Genomic DNA, 20,928 nt, shown 5'->3' with positions numbered 1-20,928 from the left:
TTTGAGTCCTGACAGGCTGCAGAACTCTCTCACTACATCTTTGTGCCACTTTGACTGATGTTTGAAAACATTTAGAGCCAGGATTCAAAGGGAAGGTGGGAAGTTACTCAGCAGGTCCATGCTCTGTCTCAGACATAGGTTGTGTATCCTGAGGGTGACACTGCTGATGCCAGCCCCAGTGACCTGCAGAGCGGGACAGGGACATGTGTGCCACTGGGGGGCTGCTAACAACATCCCGAGCCCAGGGATGGAACTCTCAACTCTGTTAACCCTAAAGCCTAAGGATGGAAGGGCTGTTAACCCTGAAGCTGAACAATGGAAGGGTTGTTAACCCTCGAGCCAAAGAATGGCAGTAAGTGATGATCCCCCGGATCCAAAGGAAGGAAGGGACATTCCCCTGGATCCGAAGGATGGAAAGAAGGGATGCTAACCCTGGATCTGAACAATGGGAGGGATGTTAGCCTGGATCCAAAGGGAGGGATGCTCACCCTGGATCCGAAGGAAGGAAGGGAAGGATGTTCCCCAGGATCCAAAGGGAGGGAGGGAGGGATGCTCACCCCGGATCCAAAGGGAGGGAGGGATGTTAGCCCTGGATCCGAAGGAAGGGAGGGATGCTCCCCAGGATCCAAAGGAAGGAAGGAAGGGAGGGAAGGATGCTCCCCGGGATCCAAAGGAAGGAAGGCAGGGATGCTCCTCGGGATCCAAAGGCAGGGAGGAAGGCAGGGATGCTCCCCAGGATCTGAAGGAAGGCAAGGATGCTCCCCGGGATCCAAAGGAAGGAAGGAAGGAAGGGAGGGATGCTCCCCAGGATCCAGAAGAAGGCATCCACGGACGCTCCCCGTGTCCCGAGCGGTGCCCGCAGCAGCCCCGCGTTCGCACCGAGGCCGGGGGCGGGGTCGCTCGGGGGCGGGGCCAGGTCTCGCCCCGCCCCCGCAGCCGGTGCCGCGCGCGCAGCAGCCAATGGGAGCGCGGCCCGTCAGCTGACCCGCGGCGCCTTCCCAGGTGCGCGCCGGCGGCGCCTCAGAGCGGGCGGCACCGCGCACCGGCACCGGCAGCGCCGCTCCGCCGGGCTGGGGGCGGGCACCAGGCACGGAGCGACCCGTCCGTCCGTCCATCCATCCATCCATCCCCTCATCCATCCCCCCATCCATCTATCCATCCCTCCCTCCATCGCCCCCCGCATCCCGGCATCCCGGCGCGCTGGGACCGCGGCGGCAGCAGCGGATGTGCAGCCCCGGGGGACAACCGCGGCAGCGCCCGGCCGGCGGTGAGTGCGTCCGCCGGGCTCGGGGGAGCGAGCGAGCGAGCGGAGGCTGCGGGAGCGCCGCGGTGCGAGGGCTGCGCTCGGGGCTGCGGGATGTGCGCCGCGGTGCAGCGGTGTGCGCTGCGGCCCGGGCACCGAGCGAGCAAAGTTTGCGGTGGCGGACGCGCCCCCGGTGCCCCCCGGGAGAGTCCCCGCGGGGTTGCGGTGGCTCCGCACCGCGCCGGGACCGCCCCGCGGCTGCAGCCGCCTCGCACCTCCGGGGCTGCGGGGGTTCGGCTGCAGCATCGCTCTTCTCCTCCTCCTCCTCCCTGTCGGTGCTCCGCTGCTCCCGGGGCCGGTTTGCGGTAAATCGGGGTTCGGGGGGGATCGGCGGTGCCGGGAGCCCGCGGTGGGCGCGGGGCCGGCGGTGCGGCAGCGCTGCCCGCGTCCCCCATTTGCATGCGAATGGGAGCGGATCCCGGCAGATGTCCTGCCTCATCCATTCACCCGCAGGAATGCGAGGAGACAAGGAGCCTTCAGTGTGACAATGGCCCTTCAGAGAGCGGCATAAAGGCGCAGTGTGAGCGGGGCCGCGGCTCCGCCGCCCTCCTCCCGCGGCCGCGGCTTTGTGCGCTGCGGGCGGAGCGGCGAGCGGTGCCGGGGGCTGCGGGACCGGCCTGGGCAGCGCGGCCCGGGGATGCTCCGCCGCTCCCCGCCGCTCGCCCCTGCCCTTGGGGGCTCTTTGGGAACTCCGCAGCCCGGGAGGAGCGGGAGGAGAGCGGGGCAGCGGCGGCTGCTCGCCCCGCACCGCGGGTCCCTGCCCTGGCTCGGGCGCACAAAGGCACCGGCCCCGCTGCCGCCCCTTTGTCGCCGCTGTCAAAGCGCCCTTTGAGCGCGGGGCCGGCCCCCGGTCCGTGCCGGAGGAGGGACAGCAGCCAGGCGCATTGTGCCGGCTCAGCCCCGCCGGGGCCGCACGACAGATGTTCGCCTGCGATTCTCGCTCTATCCCGAGTTATTCTCTCCCCCAGTGCTGGCTCGGGGCGCATCTCCCACCATTTCAGGCTAGGGAAGAGAAAGTAGCAGAATTAAACTCAAAGTAGGCGGTAATGTTGTCCGAAGGTGAGAGATCACACCCAGGGCGCTTCTGTTCTTGTCCTGGAGCTGTGCGAGAGCTCCCAAGTAACGAGTCCCTGCCATGAAAACTAGTTTGGAAACCTTTCAGTCCTTTCCTTACGGACTTGAAGGGTCCCTATAAAAGGAACCCATTGTTTCTGAAGATCATAAACCTGTCCTGGCCAACAGATGTACCCACAGAGAGATCACAGAGCTTTGAAAGGCACACCCAGCATCCATCCCGCTGTTGTCCAAAGGATACAACCAAACTGAGTCCCAAAGTCTTGCAAGTCAAAGTTTAAATTGAAGACAGACACACTGAGAGGGACAAAGCAGTGCAGATGGATAGTGAGGAGAGCCAGGATGGTTCTGCTCTCCCCCCGGACCAGGGCACGGCCCCTGGTGTCCCTGTCCCCCTGCTCTGCAGCCTCTCTCGTGCCACTGCTCTGGGACATTTAGCTTCTATCTTGGCAGTTAAAAGTTATCTGCACAACATTTTATGTAGCCCGTATAAAATTATCTCTCCCAGTAGGCATTTTGGATGTTATTAGACCAGTTACTGTGCTGACCATAAAGCCTTTTCCATTTACCTAGAACAGCCACGATAACACTACTGATCATTGAAGGAAATAGGATTTTACATTAAGTTGGACAATTATAGAAGGATAACAACTTTCTACGTGAACTGTGGAGGACCTTTCTTACTACCATAAATAATGCTGAGCCCGTCCAAATTCAAGCTGAAAAAAGAAACTTCTGTTCAGCCTGACCTCACAGGGAACAGCCCTGGCACAGGTGCCCAGAGCAGCTGTGGCTGCCCCTGCATCCCTGGCAGTGCCCACGGCCAGGCTGGACAGGGAGAGGTGTCCCTGCCATGGCAGGGGTGGCACTGGATGAGGTTTAAGGTCCCTCCCAACCCAAACCAGTCAGCGATTCCATGATTCTCGGTGTGTATTTGGTTCCAGCTCGTGGAGCAAATGGGATAATTTCAAGGAGCACTGGTTAAGCTCCCATCACCATCACTCATTGCTAATCCCCCCCGGTGCCCGGCTGCTGCCGCGGGAGGAGGGGATGCTGCAGCCTTTGTTTCACACCCATACAGCAGCGTGGCACTGCAGAAGGCAGAGGGAAAACTTTTCCTGATGGGGAGCTGGGTTGCTGCTGCTGCTGCCGAGGAGGGCAGCCCTGCCCTGCTCCGCTCTGGTGGGGACACTTCAAACACCTCGGATGAATCATAGCACGGTCAGGTACTGCTGCTGCTGCAGCCTGCACGGCCTCGTGTTCACTGAAAGGGGATTTGTTTGCATTATTGGGTCTGCAGATTGCTTCTTGTTGTTGTTAGGGGTGATGGAGACTCATCCACATTTAAACAGTATTTTCAAATCTTTTTTTAGTTTCTCTTATGAATCTTTTGAAGCTCTTAGTTTTGTTAATCATAACGAGTAAAAATGGGGACTTTGTTCACAAAGCTGAGCCACATAATTTCTGTCTCATTCTTATTTCTGTCTCTTTCTGAGCTGCTCCTCCCCCAGGTGAGTGACTTGCCTGGTCCCAGCAAGATCTGGCTTTGTGTCAGGCTCAAGCATCAGGAAAAAAAAAAACAAACAAACAAAACCTAAGGAGAATAGTTAAGTGATGTTTATAGAACAGCTCTGGTTGAACAGTATTTATCTTAGTTTATTTTCCAACCAGCAAAAAGTAGCGAGATGCTGCAAATATTTACAGAGCAGCCAAAATTCTCCAAAATAAAAACCCCTCTGTCTTCCTGTGCACTTTGTGGCCACGGAGGTGCCTGTTCTTTGAAGCCCTGATTAATATAGATGAGTTGTAATTTTCTGACCAAGCCATCCTAGTTCACATATATTATTCCATTGGCAGCCATGTGGTCCCCACAGCTGTCCCCTCATTTGTGTATGAAATGGAAACACTGGTGGCATTTGTAGGTTACCATAGCTACACGAACAATACACGTGTGAGGCTTCATCCTGCCAAGCTCCAGATTTTTTCCTGGCAGACATTTTGTAGACACAGAACTGAAGAAAATCTATGTTAAAGTTTTTGGAAGCACATAAATGCAGCCCTGCTCCTCTGTGTCTGTGCAAGGCTCAGGGACAGTGAGCCTGAGTTTCAGCCCCACCAGGGCTGATCCCTGCCAGCCTGGGCACCCACGGTGCTCCCAGGAACCCAGAACCCCACGTTGTGCTCCAGAGCAGTCATTAACAGAGCCAGGCCTTAAACACATCTTTCCCAAAAAATCATTTGTGGGTTCTGCACAAAAGCGAGCGAGTTCTGCATAAAGGGGACTTTGGAGCTGGGGTGGTTTTTGTGCTGACTCTGTTGGGAGGGTTGGCAGTGCCTGAGGGCTCCTGGGACAGGGGAGAGGTGGGAAGCAGCCAGAGCAGAAATCCAAGGAAACCCACTGCAAATATTCCCATCTCTGTTTTGTCTCTGCAATTAACGTGGGAACAGAGATGGGCAAGAGAGAAGAAAATCAAAGAGCTGGCTTAGGAACTGGCTTTGTTGGTTTGTAATTAATTATTAAATAATGGTGTTTGGAGGGCCTAAATTCTGCACAGGGACCTTACAGGACCACTCTGATAAGACACAGTCCCTGCAGATGTGCTTGAGTTCCTCAGACTTTACCAGTCTCATTCTTTTCCTGCAGCTGAGTAATTAAGTTTTTCACTAATGGACTCTGTAAGGTCAGAGCTGAACACATGGAGGCCTGAGCGCTGAAAGTTCTCCTAAACCCCACTCTCTCATCCTTTGCTGCTTCAAACCCTGCAACTTTATTCAAATTTTGTTCTGCTCTTTAGATGTTGACTTTCCTTTTTCTACGTAGGGCACTGAAGAAAAATGCTGGATTGGCCTATTTTGGGTTGGCCTAATTCTCCCCCTGGTGAAGGCAGGACAAGTCTGGTATCAGTGAGGCAGGAATTAGCCTCTGCTCTTAACTTCCCCTGTAAAATATTTTTATAACTTCACCCTCTGTGTCATAAGACCTTAATTTGGTGTTCCAAGGCAGTGTTTCCTTGGCATTCCATCTGGCTGAATTATTAAAGGAACAGGAGCTGGTTTTTACCTGGAGCACAGTTCCTAAAGATCGAGTGCTTGCAGTGGAGTATTGCCTTTTTCTTCCCTTTTTAACTAACAGAACAACAAGGCACAACAAGTTTAACTAACAGGCCTGAAATATTGAACAGGCTGCTGTAGTGAGAATGCACTGAAGTTATAAAAGTGCCAGGAGAAACAGCTTTTCCCTTATTTTATTGGCTACAGCAGCCTTACTACATAATTTTCCCTCCTGAGGCGCTGCCCTTTACTCCTCAGTGGTCACACAGGGCAGTATTTCCCTGAACAAATCCCAAACCAAAGCAGCTGAGCACGGAGCCAAACCCAACTTGGGGGTTTCAGTTAGAAATTTCAGAGGTTGTCAGTCAGCCTCTCATTCCCAGGTATTTAATTTAACAAACTGTGGCGATTCCAGCGATTTGGGCACCTGTCAGCTTGGATTAGAGCAGGAGAACCAAGGGCCCCCCTGGAGGAGCCTGGCAGGGTTTGCCTGGCTGGTGGCTCTGGGATGGGGAAGTGCAGCCCCAGCCTGCTCCTGGGGGAGAGCTCGTGGAAGGGAGCAGGGCCCAGGCACACAGAACCACACAGAATCACACAGAACCACACAGAACCACACAGAACCACAGAGAACCACACAGAACCTCACAGAACCACACAGAACCACACAGAATCACACACAATCACACAGAATCACACAGAACCACACACAATCACACAGAACCACACACAACCTCACAGAATCACACAGAACCACACACAATCACACACAATCACACAGAACCACAGAGAACCACACACAACCACACACAATCACACAGAATCACATAGAACCACACAGAACCTCACAGAATCACACAGAATCACACACAATCACACAGAACCACACACAACCTCACAGAACCACACAGAACCACACAGAACCACACAGAACCTCACAGAACCACATAGAACCACACAGAACCACACACAATCACACAGAACCACACAGAACCACACAGAACCTCACAGAATCACACAGAACCACACACAATCACACAGAACCACACACAACCTCACAGAACCACACAGAACCACACACAACCTCACAGAACCACACAGAACCACACAGAACCACACACAACCTCACAGAATCACACACAACCTCACAGAACCACACAGAACCTCACAGAACCACACAGAATCACACACAACCTCACAGAATCACACACAATCACACAGAACCGCACAGAACCACATAGAACCACACACAACCTCACAGAACCACACACAACCACACACAATCTCACAGAACCACATAGAACCACACACAACCTCACAGAACCACACACAATCACACAGAACCACACAGAACCACACACAATCACACAGAACCACATAGAACCCACACAGAACCTCACAGAACCACACAGAACCTCACAGAACCACACAGAATCACACACAACCTCACAGAATCACACACAATCTCACAGAACCACACAGAATCACACAGAACCACACACAATCACGGAATGATGAGGTTGGAAGTGACCTCTAAGATCGAGTCCAACCCGTGCCCTAGCACCTCAACTATAGCACCCAGTGCCATGGCCAGTCTTTGTTAAACACATCCAGAGATGGTGATTCCACCTCCTCCCTGGGCAGAGCATCCCAGTGCTTTATTGTTCTTTCGGTGAAAAATTTCTTCCTGCTGTCCAACCTGTCCCTTCCCTGCCATAGCTGCAGGCTGTGTCCTCTGGTTCTGTCAGGGACCAACCCCAGCTGTGTGCAGCCTCCCTTCAGGAAGGTGCAGAGAGCAACAAGGGCACCTCTGAGCCTCCTCCAGGCTAAACAGCCCCAGCTCCTTCAATTGTTCCTCACAGGGTTTGTGTTCCCAGCCCCTCTCCAGCCTCGTTGCCTCCTCTGGATGTGCTCCAGCATCTCAACATCCTTCCCAAAGTGAGGGGCCAGAGCTGGACACAGCACTCCAGCTGTGGTCAGAGGTGTTGGGGTGGGGGTCACTTTCCTCCAGAGCACCCCCAGGCAGGTGTTGGGGTCTCTCCCCCCTCCAGAGGCACCCAGAGCCCCTTCCCAGTGCTGTCCCAGAGCAGCCCAGCACCCCTGGGACTCCAGAGGGGATCCCAAAGCACTCCTGGCTCTGCAGGGGCACATCCCCACATCCCTGGGGTCAGCTGGGAGCCACTGGCTGCACCCCAGAGGGCTGGGTTGTGATGAGCAGAGTGTCAATGCAGGTGTGGGATGTTGGAGCAGCACAGCTGAGCCTGGGATGGGGAAGGGGCAGGGATGGGTCTGGCTCCTGGATTGGGATGGATTTGGGATCAGAAACTCTCACACTTCAGCACCACACATTTCAAGGTGAGGCTGGCACCCAAACCAGGTTCCTCCATGCTCAGCAAACACTTTTCCAAGTGAAAGAAGCTCCACCTGTGGCAATGATGCTAACCCAGAGCTCCAGCCCTGCCACTGCAGAGTTTCAGCTGAGAGTTTCCTTATTTAATCCTGCTCTAAAGAGAACACTCCTGCCTGTATTTGGAATTAAACGCAACACCTGGAGAAGCTGATTAAGTTCATGTGAGACATTCCCTGGCTCCCTCCTCCACCCTGGGGTCCGACACATCACGTCCTAAGGAAATTCTACAAAACACCTCAGAGTTACTCAGAGAGAGTCCCTGAGCTTGTCCAAAGTTTGGTAGAATAACATTTTACATTGTTTTAATAAAATATCAATCAAAGCTTGGATTGTCTTTTCGTAATTTGAAAATGTTTATCATTTATATAATGAATCCTTCATTTTCTGTTATTTCATGCATCATATCATTTATATGATTAAGCAAGTCCAAAACTATCTAATAAATTCATACCTTGCTAATGTGCTGCATACAATTACTGGGATGCAGATGAGCTACTGATTGGCCTTGTTAAATTTTTAAATTACAAATGATCCATCATTCTAACAGAAATAGAGTAAATATTGATAGTTCCAGAGAGCCACCAGTGACTTGTAAATGCATTGAAAAATAACTTATCTTAGCCATAGGTGAACAAGGCATTGCAAAAATGAAGTTTTTTAATTACTGCTTGAAAACAGGTCTTTAAAATGGGTTCATTGTAGTAAAAGGCACCAAGTAAAACCAGGTCAGTGTTTTTTCTAAGTTCATTGACAAATCTATTTTCCTTTCTCTTTCTGCCCCCTTAAAGTGCAACAAATCTGGTTAATACAAATTGAACATTATCATGCCCAAATGGATCACTGTAATTAGGTAAAGATTTTACCTATAAAGCACCAATAACTTAAAATTCTGAGAGGAAAAAACTTCCTTTCTGCTACAGGCAGAAATTTATTATCTCTGTGTTTGCAAGCACTGATGAAAGAAACAATGCATGGGAAAGCTGGGATGTGGCCCTGACCAGCCTGAGGATTAAAGCTCAGGGCCAGTTCATAGCCTGTTCCTAAACACACAGTACATTGAATAAGATGTGTTTTCTCTCTTTCTTAACCTCATGAAGGTCTCAGAGCAAGCCTGATTTCTGCATGGAGCAAAGCATCAGTATTCAGGTGATATTTGTGAGCATCAGAAATGGGTAAAGCCAGGCTGTGGGGTTCCACACTCTCAGCTGACTGAGCTCCCTGCCCTGATCTCTTGGCAATGCTCCCTAAATGATTTTGGAATGGAACAGGGGTGGAGAACACATATTTCCTGTATCAGAAGTGCAGAAAGACTTGTGGAGAAGGGGAGGGTCAGGGGATGCAGCAGAGGAACTGGAGAGAGGGAAAAAAGCCTTTTCCTCAGGTCAGTCAAGCCTTGCTTCAGAGCCGTTCCAACCCAAATCTGTGGCCACTTAATGGAATTAGTTCTGTCCCTTCGCAGCTTGGTTGAGTTCCAGATCTTTGTCTTGGTGCTAACAGCCTTTCTATTACATCTCAGCACCTCCCATGCTAAATCCATTTATTTTGTTAGTGCCATGCTCACAATCTTTCCTATCAGATCTTCCCATATCAGCCAGCTCAATATATGGGTCTATTAGCATTTAAATATATATAGCTCAGAAACAGAGAATTGGATTTTGTAAGCATAAAACTCAGAAAAAAAATCAATAAAAGTCTGTTTTATTCTAAGGGCTGAAGTCTGTGTCAGCACACTACATGTACAAACTGTGTAGATATAGATCTAGGCTAATAGTAAAATACAGTTTAATACTTAATCACTAATAATTGAAATGCTAACACACATTACAGCCACAGGAAACAGAATTATCAAAACAGAGTATAACAAGGACCAGAAAAAGAATTTTTTTCCTTGATTGAAGAATTGAAGATAAGCAATAGAAGCTCCATGCACATATAATTTTTAATAACAAGCCTTATGCATTCCCTAGAGCCAGCACCATTGTGTTGATTTATAAATACCTCCAGAGCTCCTGACTCATTCTGGTTGGGATTTATCAGGCTCTGTGAGCAGCACAGGGTTTTTTTGGCATCCTCTGTGGTAGTAACAACCACGTACACACCGGGGTCTTTCCCAACTGTGGGGGATCCTGAGTGACTCACAAAACTGGAGTTTGATCTGGAACTGTGTGGGAAGCAAAATAATCACACTGCCAGGAGCCAGTCAGCAAAAAGGGAGGAAAAGGATTTTCGGTTCCTTCAGGAAAATCCTCTGGAGTTCTGGCAGCCCTCTTTCTCCTGGTTAAAATTATTCCCTGTGTGCTCCTCTATCGACACTTTGCTTCCACTGGCCAAGCTCCCTGGCTCTCAGAGTGGTCAAAACACAAAAAGGGAATTCTGCTCCACAATCCAACCCAATCTCTGCATGCCCTTCGTCCTCTTTCGTTTTTTTTTTTTAGATTTTCGTTTGAATTGTGCTGATTTTGATAGACAGTAAGAAGCAGGGGTTTTCTGAGCTGCTCTATATGAAATCCTTGGGGAGGTGCCCCCGTGGGTTACAAAGATGCTCAGATCCTTCCATGTGGTTCTGAGATGCCAAATATGCCATGACTCAATCCATTTCTACTCTTCAAACATGGTAAGAAGCCAAAGCAGAATTTCTGCACCTTTGGTCCCCTCTCATTTATCAGCCAGCAGATACACAACATGCAAAAAGAGTTGGAAGAGGTCTTCCCAAATTAGCTATGATCTGCTGAGGATGTGGAACCAGAACAGAGGTCACAGGTGGGAATCCTCTGCATCAAATGGAATCAAAGCTTGGCCTTCACACTGAGCCCTCTCAGCAGGACATGAAAACAAGTCCTGGACAACAGAACAGCCTATACTGTCCCAAACTCATTCATGAAGAGTAAGAAAGCTGATAATCATTTGCGTTCCTAGCATAAGAATATTCCTGCTGCACAAACACATCTCACCTTTCAGATTTCAAAGCCACGAAGTGGTTTATGAGGTTTTTTCCTTTCCTAAAGCAAACAGCCTCCATAATTTGACAGCCCACTGTTTGGCAAGCCCTGTTGTTGCTGATGTTTCTAACATGACTGGTACATGGTAATCTGGGAGAGCTTTTCCATCAGTGGCCAGAAGCTGGGTTGCAATTCTCTGGTGGATTTGATGGGCCAGGGGATCCAGCCCCTTGCACTCCACAGCAGTCTGTGAATGAAAACCATCCTTCCCTCTCCTGCAAATTTACTTCAGTATTTTAATGAAAAATACTGTATCAGATGCGAGCCTTAAGAATAAGCTGCAATAAATTACAAATTTCCAAGCTGTAATATGCTGCTTCTGCAGCACAGATGTTATGAATAGGATGCTCTTTGCAGTTCTTTGGTGGAGATAAGAGTAGTATTTTTCAAAAGAACGCAGATAAAGCATGCTAAGGTTGTCTCCAGATACAGCAAATCACCTTCTCACCAGAGCTTTCCCCAAAATTAAACACAGGCTTTATTTTGATGGAATGTGTGTACAGATGAGAAGAAAAAGTAGGCATTATTTGCAAGGGAAAAAACCCTCAAAACTTTAATATTATAAATCCCTGAAGATGTGTTTTGAGGCTTTATACCATTATTACATGTCCTATGGGCCCTTGTTTCTCTATTTCCTTTTAATACCCAGCTCCCACGTTCAGGTTTTTTCAAGCTCCTTCAACTGTCATCATTTTCAGCTTGATTTTTCTGTATTTTCCACAATTCAGACCTGTAAATAGCGTATTTCCTGATGCCACTGGAGACTTTCAAAACCTCACTATAAAAGGCTTATTAGCAAGCATTATTCCTCAATATTTTTCTAAATACACAGGACTGCGCTTGTAAATTTAACTCCTGGGGAAGGAGCCCATTCCATGGCTGGAAATTAAACTCCAACTTCTCCTTTTCTAGGATGCACAAGGTCACTGATGCTCTTGGCTGGAGTGACTTTAGTAACCTGATTTTAGGCTGGGCTTAGTGCTGAGCTTGCTGCTGGGATTTAGGGGCTGCTCCTGTTTCAGAGCCTCTCCCTCCTAAAGCCTGGTCAGAGGCTCTGGCTCAGCTGAGCATGGCACCAATCCCTGTTTTATCCATAAATCCCTGTTTTATCCATGGAAAAAAGGAGATGCACAGCTGCTGAAGGGCAGAACAGGGCAGGTTTTACCTCCAGCACACACAAAAGCCTTTGTGGTGTTTGCAGGGGTCCCAGGATGAGGGAAGGGATGAGAATCTTGGCTCCATGTTTCAGGAGGCTGATTTATTATTTTATGACATATATGAAAAGAAAATTATATATTAAATCTATACTAAAGAATAGAAGAAAGGATTTCATCAGAAGGCTTGAAAGGAAAGGAATGGAATTACAATAAAATCTTGTGACTGACCAGAGCGTCCGAGCCAGCTGACTGTGATTGGCCATTAATTAGAAACAACCACATGAGACCAATCCCAGATGCACCTGTTGCATTCCACAGATAACCATCGTTTACATTTTGTTCCTGAGGCCTCTCAGCTTCTCAGGAGAAAAGATCCTAACAAAAGGATTTTTCATAAAATATACCTGTGACAAAAGTTGTTTGTAATTAATGGCCAGTCACAATCAGCTGGCTCAGACTCTCTGTCCGAGCCACAAACCTTTGTTGTTCATTCCTTTCTATTCTTAGCTTAGCCAGCCTTCTGAGGAGAACCTTTCCTTCTATTCTTTTAGTATAATTTTATGTAATATATGTAATAAAATAATAATTCAGCCTTCTGGAGCATGGAGTCAGATCTGTGTCCCTCCCCTCATGCCTGGACCCCGGTGAGCACGGTCACAGGTGGGGATGCAGGAGCTGCACCACCCTTGGCACCACAGACAATTTTCCAGCACACAGCTCAGCCTGGGGAAGGGGAGGGATGGGGGCTCAGCTCGTGCTCCTGGCTCCCAGCAACTGCAGGATAAATTGCTTGTCTTAGCCTGAGGTGATTTTTTTCATGTGTCTGATCCTTCCAACTTTTACCTGGGCACACTCAGTGCAGGTGGCTCAGTGCCTGCCAAAATCTGGGCTGATGCTACTGCAGTAATAAAGGAAATTCTGCTAGAATTGAGCCACGTAAGCTGTGCACGGGGAGGATTTGCTGTGGCAGCATCACTGTTCCAAACTGCACCCAGATATCCATGTGCAAACAAGATTGTTGCTCTTTTCAGCGAATTTTAATAGTGACCATTAATACACTTGTCAGGGAAGTGACAACACTTTGTTTTCCTATTACCAAGCAAAAATGTGCAATATCTGTTCTTTTTAGTTGGCAGGTTAAGTGTGAACGCTTTTAATGAACAGTTTACTTCGTGCCTGTCCCTTCATGTTTTCCTCTTCCTGCACTGGAGGTTTAAATGTGTTTTTTATCCCAATCACCCACCCAACCTGACTCTTTGTGAGCCAGCAGTAAGGCTGTGGCTGGCAGGGCACACCTCTTCCCACGGAGAACTGAGATGAAGGACCTTCAACTCCATAACCAAACACCCGCACTCATGGGCCAAATTCTGAGTTTTAACCATTTTTCAGTACTTTGGTGGGAAGGGAAGAGTTAAACCCCTCCCCATGGCAGCTCCAGGATGGGAGGCAGGAATGATGCTCCTGTTTCTGCCCTCAGGGAGCAGGAGCAAGCCCATGGCCCAGCAGCTGCTCTGGGTTTGCTGGTGACAGAAATGTGGATTTTTTCCTGCGCTGGGTACTGAGCAGTGCCACGGAAAATGCATTTAATTAGCTCGGAGTAAAATAATTCCCTCCATATCTCTCACATAAAATTAGCCATTATTTCTGCTGATATCAAGTTACCAGCTGTTACAACTGCTGTTGTGGGTTGGCACAGCAGAAAATATGAATCTAACAAATGAGAGGGAAGGCAGGGAATGCTAAAAGCTTTCCTTCACACCCTCAGTGACACCAGACACTGCAGAGCTGTGGGATCAGGGCTGGGGAGCAGAGGGATGGGGTTTGGGCAGGGCTGTGCGTGGGGTTTTACACACCACAGGTAGCTCAAACTAAAAGCCATGACTTGGGTTGTCCCTCCTGCTGCTCAGAATTCACCCTTTGGTTACCCTGGAATTGCATTTCCAGCTTCATCCAAGCTGCCCTGGGCTGGGAGAGACTGAGGAAAGCAATGTGTGGGTTGTTTCTAAATTTGCAGTCAAAGAAAATTAAATCTGTTTGCAGTAGAAAATAGCTGCAGAAGAGAACAAGCCACTAGGAACTTGTAAAATCCTATATTTACAGTGATCATAAACCCAGAACTCTGGTCAATAAACCCACAAATGCCTTCTTAGCAAGAACGAACAATGACTGTAACGTGCAAGTAAGAGGATATAAATATTCAACAAAGAAAGATCAAATTTGATTTTTTTTTTTTTGCAACATCTAGACACACTCCTACATATTTTAAAGGAACCTTTGAAGTGTTTTTCAGGCAGTTTGGTTTTTAAAGCATTACATGATTCATGCAGCTACATCAGGACTAAAGCAGTAGTAAAACATCATTGGGGCCCTCAGGTTTGTAAGGCTCCAACTCCATTTTCTTCATCCCCTGCAGGAGGAATCCCACAGGCAGGGATTTTGGGAGCAATGCCCCTCTTTGCTGCAGAGCTGGAGCAGGGACGTGTCCCTGTGTGAGGGGACAGCCCATGATGGGCACCTGGGATTGTCCCTGGGGAAAGCACTGCCTGCGGTATTCACTGCAAACCGCTGCCGTCTGAAAATCTGCAATTAAATCAATTAAACTTCAGATTCCATCAATCTCCCAGGCTTGGGTGAGCTACAAATGTGTGGCTGTGGAGGGAAGCATCCATCAGAGTCAGCACAGCTCAGCTACCCCAGCTCCTCATACATCCACACTAACACATTCCCTACCATCACAGTGCCATTAGGATTTTTCTTTTAATACATTCTTAGTCAATTCTTCCATCAGTGGGGAGTTATTTGGGAAGGAATGTTGGTCCTACAGTTGGTTTTCCCCCTCCAGCAGAGTTGCTCAGCTCTCATTCAAGGCTCAGCTACCAGACAGAAAATCTGACTCAACAGTGTCAAATGTGTTCTGGGTCCCACTCCTCTTCCCCTTCCTCCAAAGCACAACCACAGAATAACAACATAAAAATAAATAATAAAATTGCTGTTGGGTGTGTTCTACCTACAGCACTGCATTGTAATCTAAAATAAAATACTAATTTCATTATTTAATATGATCAGATTCAGAAGCAAGCATTGTATAAATGGGATTCCTGTCCCCGCTATCCAGAGTAGTATTTTAAACCTATTTTAGAAGCTGTATTTAATTTTAATATTTTATATAGTACCATCTTTTGTGGGCTGTGACTTGGTTGAAGCTTTGCTATGGTCTAATTGAAGAAAATGCAATTTCATCACTGAGTTTTCTCAGATATCACAGAGTCACAGAGTGGTTTGGGTTGGGAGGACCTCAAAGCCCATCCAGTGCCTCCCCTGCCACGTTCCAAAGTCCCAGGTGGCTCCAAATCCCATCCAGTCTGGCCTTGGACACTTCCAGGGATGGGGAGTCCACACAGCACAGATAGATTATTTTAGTCACAGAAAAACCCAAACCTTTTCTTTGAGAAGTCTCAAGTGCACTCACCAGAGTGATTTTCCAATGAAGGGAGAAGGAGAAAGATTTTACCAGGAGATTTTCCTGGAATATGTGTTCAGAGCCTCACGGTACAGCAGATGTTCTGAGGGGCCTGGACATCTGGGTTAATTTAAAGGCACTCTTGCATGAACAGCTTCAGGCTAAGCAGATACAAATGTGGGGCTTACACAGCAATTTGGAATTGTGGTGAGCAGTTCATACCATCACAATGCAGTACAAACAGCTGAAATAAGGGCAGTACATTCATTTAATCAAATTTACTGTTATTGTTTGGTGCTGAGCTGGATTAAATCTAAGCTGTTATCTGGAACTGATTTGATTAACTGGGATAAATTTTGGCAAAGTTCATGAGCGTTTAGCTTCAAACTTCTAAACCAGCAGCTTCTGAGCCTTAATTCCACCCAGCTGGAGTCCCAGCCTTGGGGACAGGGGTTGGGTGTTGATGCTTGTCTGAGACCCCGCTGTGCTCACCAGCACATCCTCCACCCTCAGATTCCCCAGCCATTCAAACTGCTCCTGCAGGGTAAATCTGAAAGGTATCCATCCCAAAGTTTTATTTTTAGATAATTCTTTCAGAGAGATTTCTCATGTAAACCCCAAGAAGGAGAGAGTTCCAAACCCTAGATAATTTACCTACTCCAGGTTGAGATTTTTGGAAGAGACTACTGTTAAAATAATGATTGTTTTCAAATATTTTCTTTCAAAGGTTGAAGAAACTAAATAATAGATGATCTGTATATGAGCTGAGCATAACATATACCCTAATCTGCTTTCAGGACCATCTTCAGGCACTGATTTACAGAAGATTCTAAAACACTGAGGAGCAGCTGAGTGTCTTCAGAGCATTTCTTGACTTCACTAAACTCAGAAAATCATCTTTCACCTTTCTGGATGTCCAAGCCTTTCACCTCAAACGTCAAGCTTTACGTTTCCTGCCTGACTGGGGATCACCCTCTTCCTCCGTGGGGATTTTAGGGGGCCGGGGAGCTGAACCCCCTCGCTGGCCAGCATGGCAAAGGCTAGAGTTGTTTTAACTGTGTGCCAGTTGGTGCTAGAATTGTTAATGAATTCATTAACTGAGTCTTCCATACAGAGCAGTGAATGTCCACAGCTTTGTGTCTGTGAAATCAGGCCCTGGTTTACACCTCAGTCAACCTACAGGGAAGCCACCACAGTCGACTGCAACGACCTCCGGTTGACAAAAATCCCCAGCAACCTCTCCAGTGACACTCAAGTCCTCCTGTTACAGAGCAACAACATTGCAAAGACCACAGACGAGCTCCAGCAGCTCTTTAATTTAACAGAACTGGATTTTTCACAGAATAACTTCACGAGTATCAGAGATGTGGGGCTCTCCAACCTCACCCAGCTCACGACTTTGCACCTGGAGGAGAACCAGATCACGGAGATGACTGACTACTGCCTGCAAGACCTCTGCAATCTGCAGGAGCTCTACATAAACCACAACCAGATCAGCAGCATTTCTGCAAACGCCTTCTCCGGCCTGAAAAATCTTCTGAGGTTACACCTCAACTCCAACAAATTAAAGGTTATTGACAGCCGTTGGTTTGATTCTACTCCCAACTTAGAAATTCTCATGATTGGAGAAAACCCAGTGATTGGAATACTTGATATGAATTTCAAACCACTCTCAAACTTAAGGAGTCTAGTTTTGGCAGGTATGTACCTCACAGACATTCCTGGCAACGCCTTGGTAGGCTTGGATAGTCTTGAAAGTCTTTCTTTTTACGACAACAAATTGGTAAAAGTTCCTCAGCTTGCGCTTGAGAAAGTTCCCAATTTAAAATTCCTGGATCTCAACAAAAATCCAATTCATAAAATTCAAGAAGGGGATTTTAAAAACATGCTCAGATTGAAAGAGCTTGGGATCAACAACATGGGAGAACTCGTGTCCGTCGACAGGTACGCGCTGGACAACCTGCCTGAGCTCACCAAGCTGGAGGCCACCAACAACCCAAAGCTGTCTTACATCCATCGCCTGGCGTTCCGCAACGTGCCCGCCCTGGAGAGCCTGATGCTCAACAACAATGCCTTGAATGCAGTCTACCAAAAGACAGTGGAGTCCCTCCCCAACCTGCGGGAGATCAGCATCCACAGCAACCCGCTCAGGTGCGACTGCGTCATCCACTGGATCAACTCCAACAAAACCAACATCCGCTTCATGGAGCCTCTCTCCATGTTCTGTGCCATGCCCCCGGAGTACCGGGGCCAGCAGGTGAAGGAGGTGCTGATCCAGGATTCAAACGAGCAATGTCTTCCAATGATCTCTCACGAGACCTTTCCCAACCACCTGAACCTGGACATCGGCATGACGGTGTTTCTGGATTGCCGGGCCATGGCAGAACCTGAGCCAGAAATCTACTGGGTCACCCCTCTGGGCAATAAGGTCACCGTGGAAAGCCTCTCTGACAAATACAAGCTGAGCAGCGAGGGCACCTTGGAAATCTCCAACATCCAGGTGGAGGACTCTGGGAGGTACACCTGTGTCGCCCAGAACATAGAGGGGGCTGACACGAGGGTCGCCACCATCCGCGTGAATGGAACGCTCCTGGATGGCACCCAGGTGCTGAAGATCTACGTTAAACAAGCTGAGTCCCACTCCATCCTGGTTTCATGGAAAGTCAACTCCAACGTCATGACATCCAACCTAAAATGGTCGTCGGCCACGATGAAGATTGACAACCCTCACATCACCTACACCGCCCGCGTCCCTGTGGACGTCCACGAATACAACCTCACACATCTACAGCCCTCCACAGATTATGAGGTGTGTCTGACGGTGTCCAACATCCACCAGCAAACACAGAGGTCCTGTGTCAACGTCACAACCAAAAACGCGGCTTTTGCGCTGGATATTTCCGACCAGGAAACCAGCACGGCCCTGGCAGCGGTGATGGGATCCATGTTTGCCGTCATCAGCCTCGCCTCCGTCTCTGTTTATATTGCAAAAAGGTTTAAGAGGAAAAACTACCACCACTCATTGAAAAAATATATGCAAAAGACCTCTTCAATCCCCCTGAACGAGCTCTACCCTCCACTTATTAATCTCTGGGAAGGTGACAGTGAAAAAGACAAGGACGGCTCTGCAGAGACCAAGCCGACCCAGGTCGACACATCCAGAAGCTATTACATGTGGTAACTCAGAGGATATTTTGCTTCTGGTAGTAAGGAGCACAAAGACTTTTTTGCTTTATTCTGCAAAAACGACGAGTTGAAGACTTTTGTATTTTTGACTTTGCTAGCCCGTGGCAGAGCGGTGAGGACAGGTGGATATTTCAGGATTTTTTAGTATAGCGTATCGCAATGGGTTGACACAAATGGCAGCTTCACCTAGCTTCCATCCTCTGTTTATTTTATTCTTTTTCTCCAGTTTGGTTTTTTTTTTGTTTTTTTTTTGGTTTTTTTTTTAGTTATTGTGCTAAAGTTAACACTGTCCTAACTCCAGTGCTGAGTAAGAGAAGGAGGGCTGGGTGAGCCCGCGGTGCCCGGAGCCATCGCGGGCAGGATGGCACCGAGCTCACCCCCAGTTTTGGGCCTGCAGTGAACGAGGTCTGTGACCCTGGGCTGAGGACTCCACCCCGAGAAAAGGACACCCTGAATGACGTTAGTTGACTGTACTGTAATGTTGTATCAACTGATTTGAATGTTTTTGACTTGCAGCAATGAGTTTTCTTTTTTATTATTATTTTTGTAGTAGTTGAAGGCTTAGGTAAAGCTAACAGGCAATAGGGATAAGTACATCCAATTTTTTAATGTAACAGACTAAATGTTAATTGTTCTTATTCTTTTTATTCTATTTAGTAGACACTTTGGAAGAATTACTAGAGTTTTGTTGTGTTTAAATCACCAACACACGGTGTTAAATGAAGGCAGAGCTATAATAAATTTAGTTTTGTTCTGATGTTTTTAATTTAGAAATCACAATAATGTATTGGGTTTAGACGTCACTAGTTTGACTGGTGACCATGTTTTGACATAAAATATATCCAAAATGTTATATAAAAAATATCATGGGGTTTTTTTTTCTTGATGAAATGAAGTTCCAGGTTCAGGTTTTTTATGCATTTATGTTAACAGCAGTGTTTTCTCTGCACTAGAGGCAAAATACGGAAAATAATTTATTGAGAAAAATATCTCAGCATGGCCTTTGGACTGAGAGTCACATGCAGAATCAAAACTGTGTGGCATAGGGTACACAGCAAGAAGAACTCACAGAGTGTGAACAGGACATTTTCCTTTTTGTATACTTTTCTGTTTATATTTTGAGCTAAGATAAAAATGAAGCTGACATTTAGCTGTCATTACCAGCAGTTAGGACAAAAAAAACTCAGTGCTACCAAACTGAAATAAACCAGTTGAATCTTGGAATATACTTGAAAAGAAACTTATTTGGAATAATGCTCCTCCAAAAGCAGAAATTAAGATTAAAATTACCAAGCCAGTTGCATTTGGTCCGATACTGAACTGTATTTTTTACAGGCTTAAAATGAATCCGTATTCTGGGTATTTTCCTGAATTGCTGTGGCACAGGAGAGCAGCAGTGATCTGTGTGCACTGGGTACAATATAAAGGCATCATTTACAGTTGAACCTATGGAAACGTTGTGCGTTGTCTTTTCTGAATCCCTGGAAGTTCTGCACGAGAGTCAAGAGCAGGGTGGGCTCTGGGGAGCACGAGGTCACATCACACAACACCCCTCAGCAACAAGCACAGCGTTTCTACACTTTATCGCCACTTTCAATGTGCAATTCTTACTTATTTTCACACACAAAAAAAGTTCTTGGTAAGTAAAAGTTAATTGTTCAAATCACGGATGTGCCTGGGGCTGTGTGAAGTTTTTTACCTCATTGGCTTCTCAAATATATCCAAGTTCCCTTAAAATGTACAGATAAGCTTCAAACTTCTTTTTCCTTGTCTAAAAGTGAAAAGTTACCAGCATTGTTTCACTAATCAGCTGCAGTTTTTTGGTACAAAACCTTATCCATCCATTCCTTGGACAACCTGCCCCCTTGGTCTGTGCTTCCACGTGAGGCTGAGTGAAAGCATTAATTATGCATTTCAATCAAGTATTTGTGCTGCTACACGCAAGCTTTTCTATGTTCAGGAGATCTCATACATTTTTAATCATGTGACAATTAGATGTTGGGGTTAGGCAAGTGTCTTTTGATCATGGAGAAGAAACATGGTGAAAGCATTTCTTCATCACCTTCTCCTGGATTTGATTTTAATGTAAATGGGGCATTCCCTCATGCTGCCTTCTCCAGAAAAGCTTCAGAGCAATAATTATACTCTGGTCTATATTCCATTCTAACCTTAAAGCTGCAGGCACAATGAATTAAACCAAGATCTCTTCTGCAGCAAAGATTCACTCTGCTTCAGCCAGAGAAAAGGACACTGAGGACAAGGCTGGCCACAGTGTTGGCCTCCAGCTTGCA

General features: G+C 47.5%; 1 protein-coding gene across 2 annotated transcripts; it reads left to right on the top strand.

The window, feature by feature from the left end:
• Positions 1-973: 973 nt before the first annotated feature.
• On the top strand, positions 974-19,394 carry LRRN1 (leucine rich repeat neuronal 1). 2 transcript variants are annotated; one of them, XM_005490165.4, is made up of 2 exons: positions 974-1,267; positions 16,249-19,394. In XM_005490165.4, exon 2 carries the CDS (start codon positions 16,482-16,484, stop codon positions 18,630-18,632), a length of 2,151 nt encoding a protein of 716 aa, XP_005490222.1. In that variant the 5' UTR covers positions 974-1,267; positions 16,249-16,481; the 3' UTR covers positions 18,633-19,394. The 2 variants fall into 2 exon arrangements, with proteins under 2 accessions (XP_005490222.1, XP_074406404.1); XM_074550303.1 differs by lacking the exon at positions 974-1,267 and adding an exon at positions 3,585-3,603.
• The last annotated feature ends 1,534 nt before the right edge of the window (positions 19,395-20,928 follow it).

The sequence above is a fragment of the Zonotrichia albicollis genome, chromosome 12 (genome assembly GCF_047830755.1).
Source record: "Zonotrichia albicollis isolate bZonAlb1 chromosome 12, bZonAlb1.hap1, whole genome shotgun sequence".
NCBI classification, from domain to species: domain Eukaryota; kingdom Metazoa; phylum Chordata; class Aves; order Passeriformes; family Passerellidae; genus Zonotrichia; species Zonotrichia albicollis.
The sequence above is the reverse complement of the archived record's forward strand: the minus strand, read 5'-3'. Positions and strand labels throughout refer to the sequence as shown.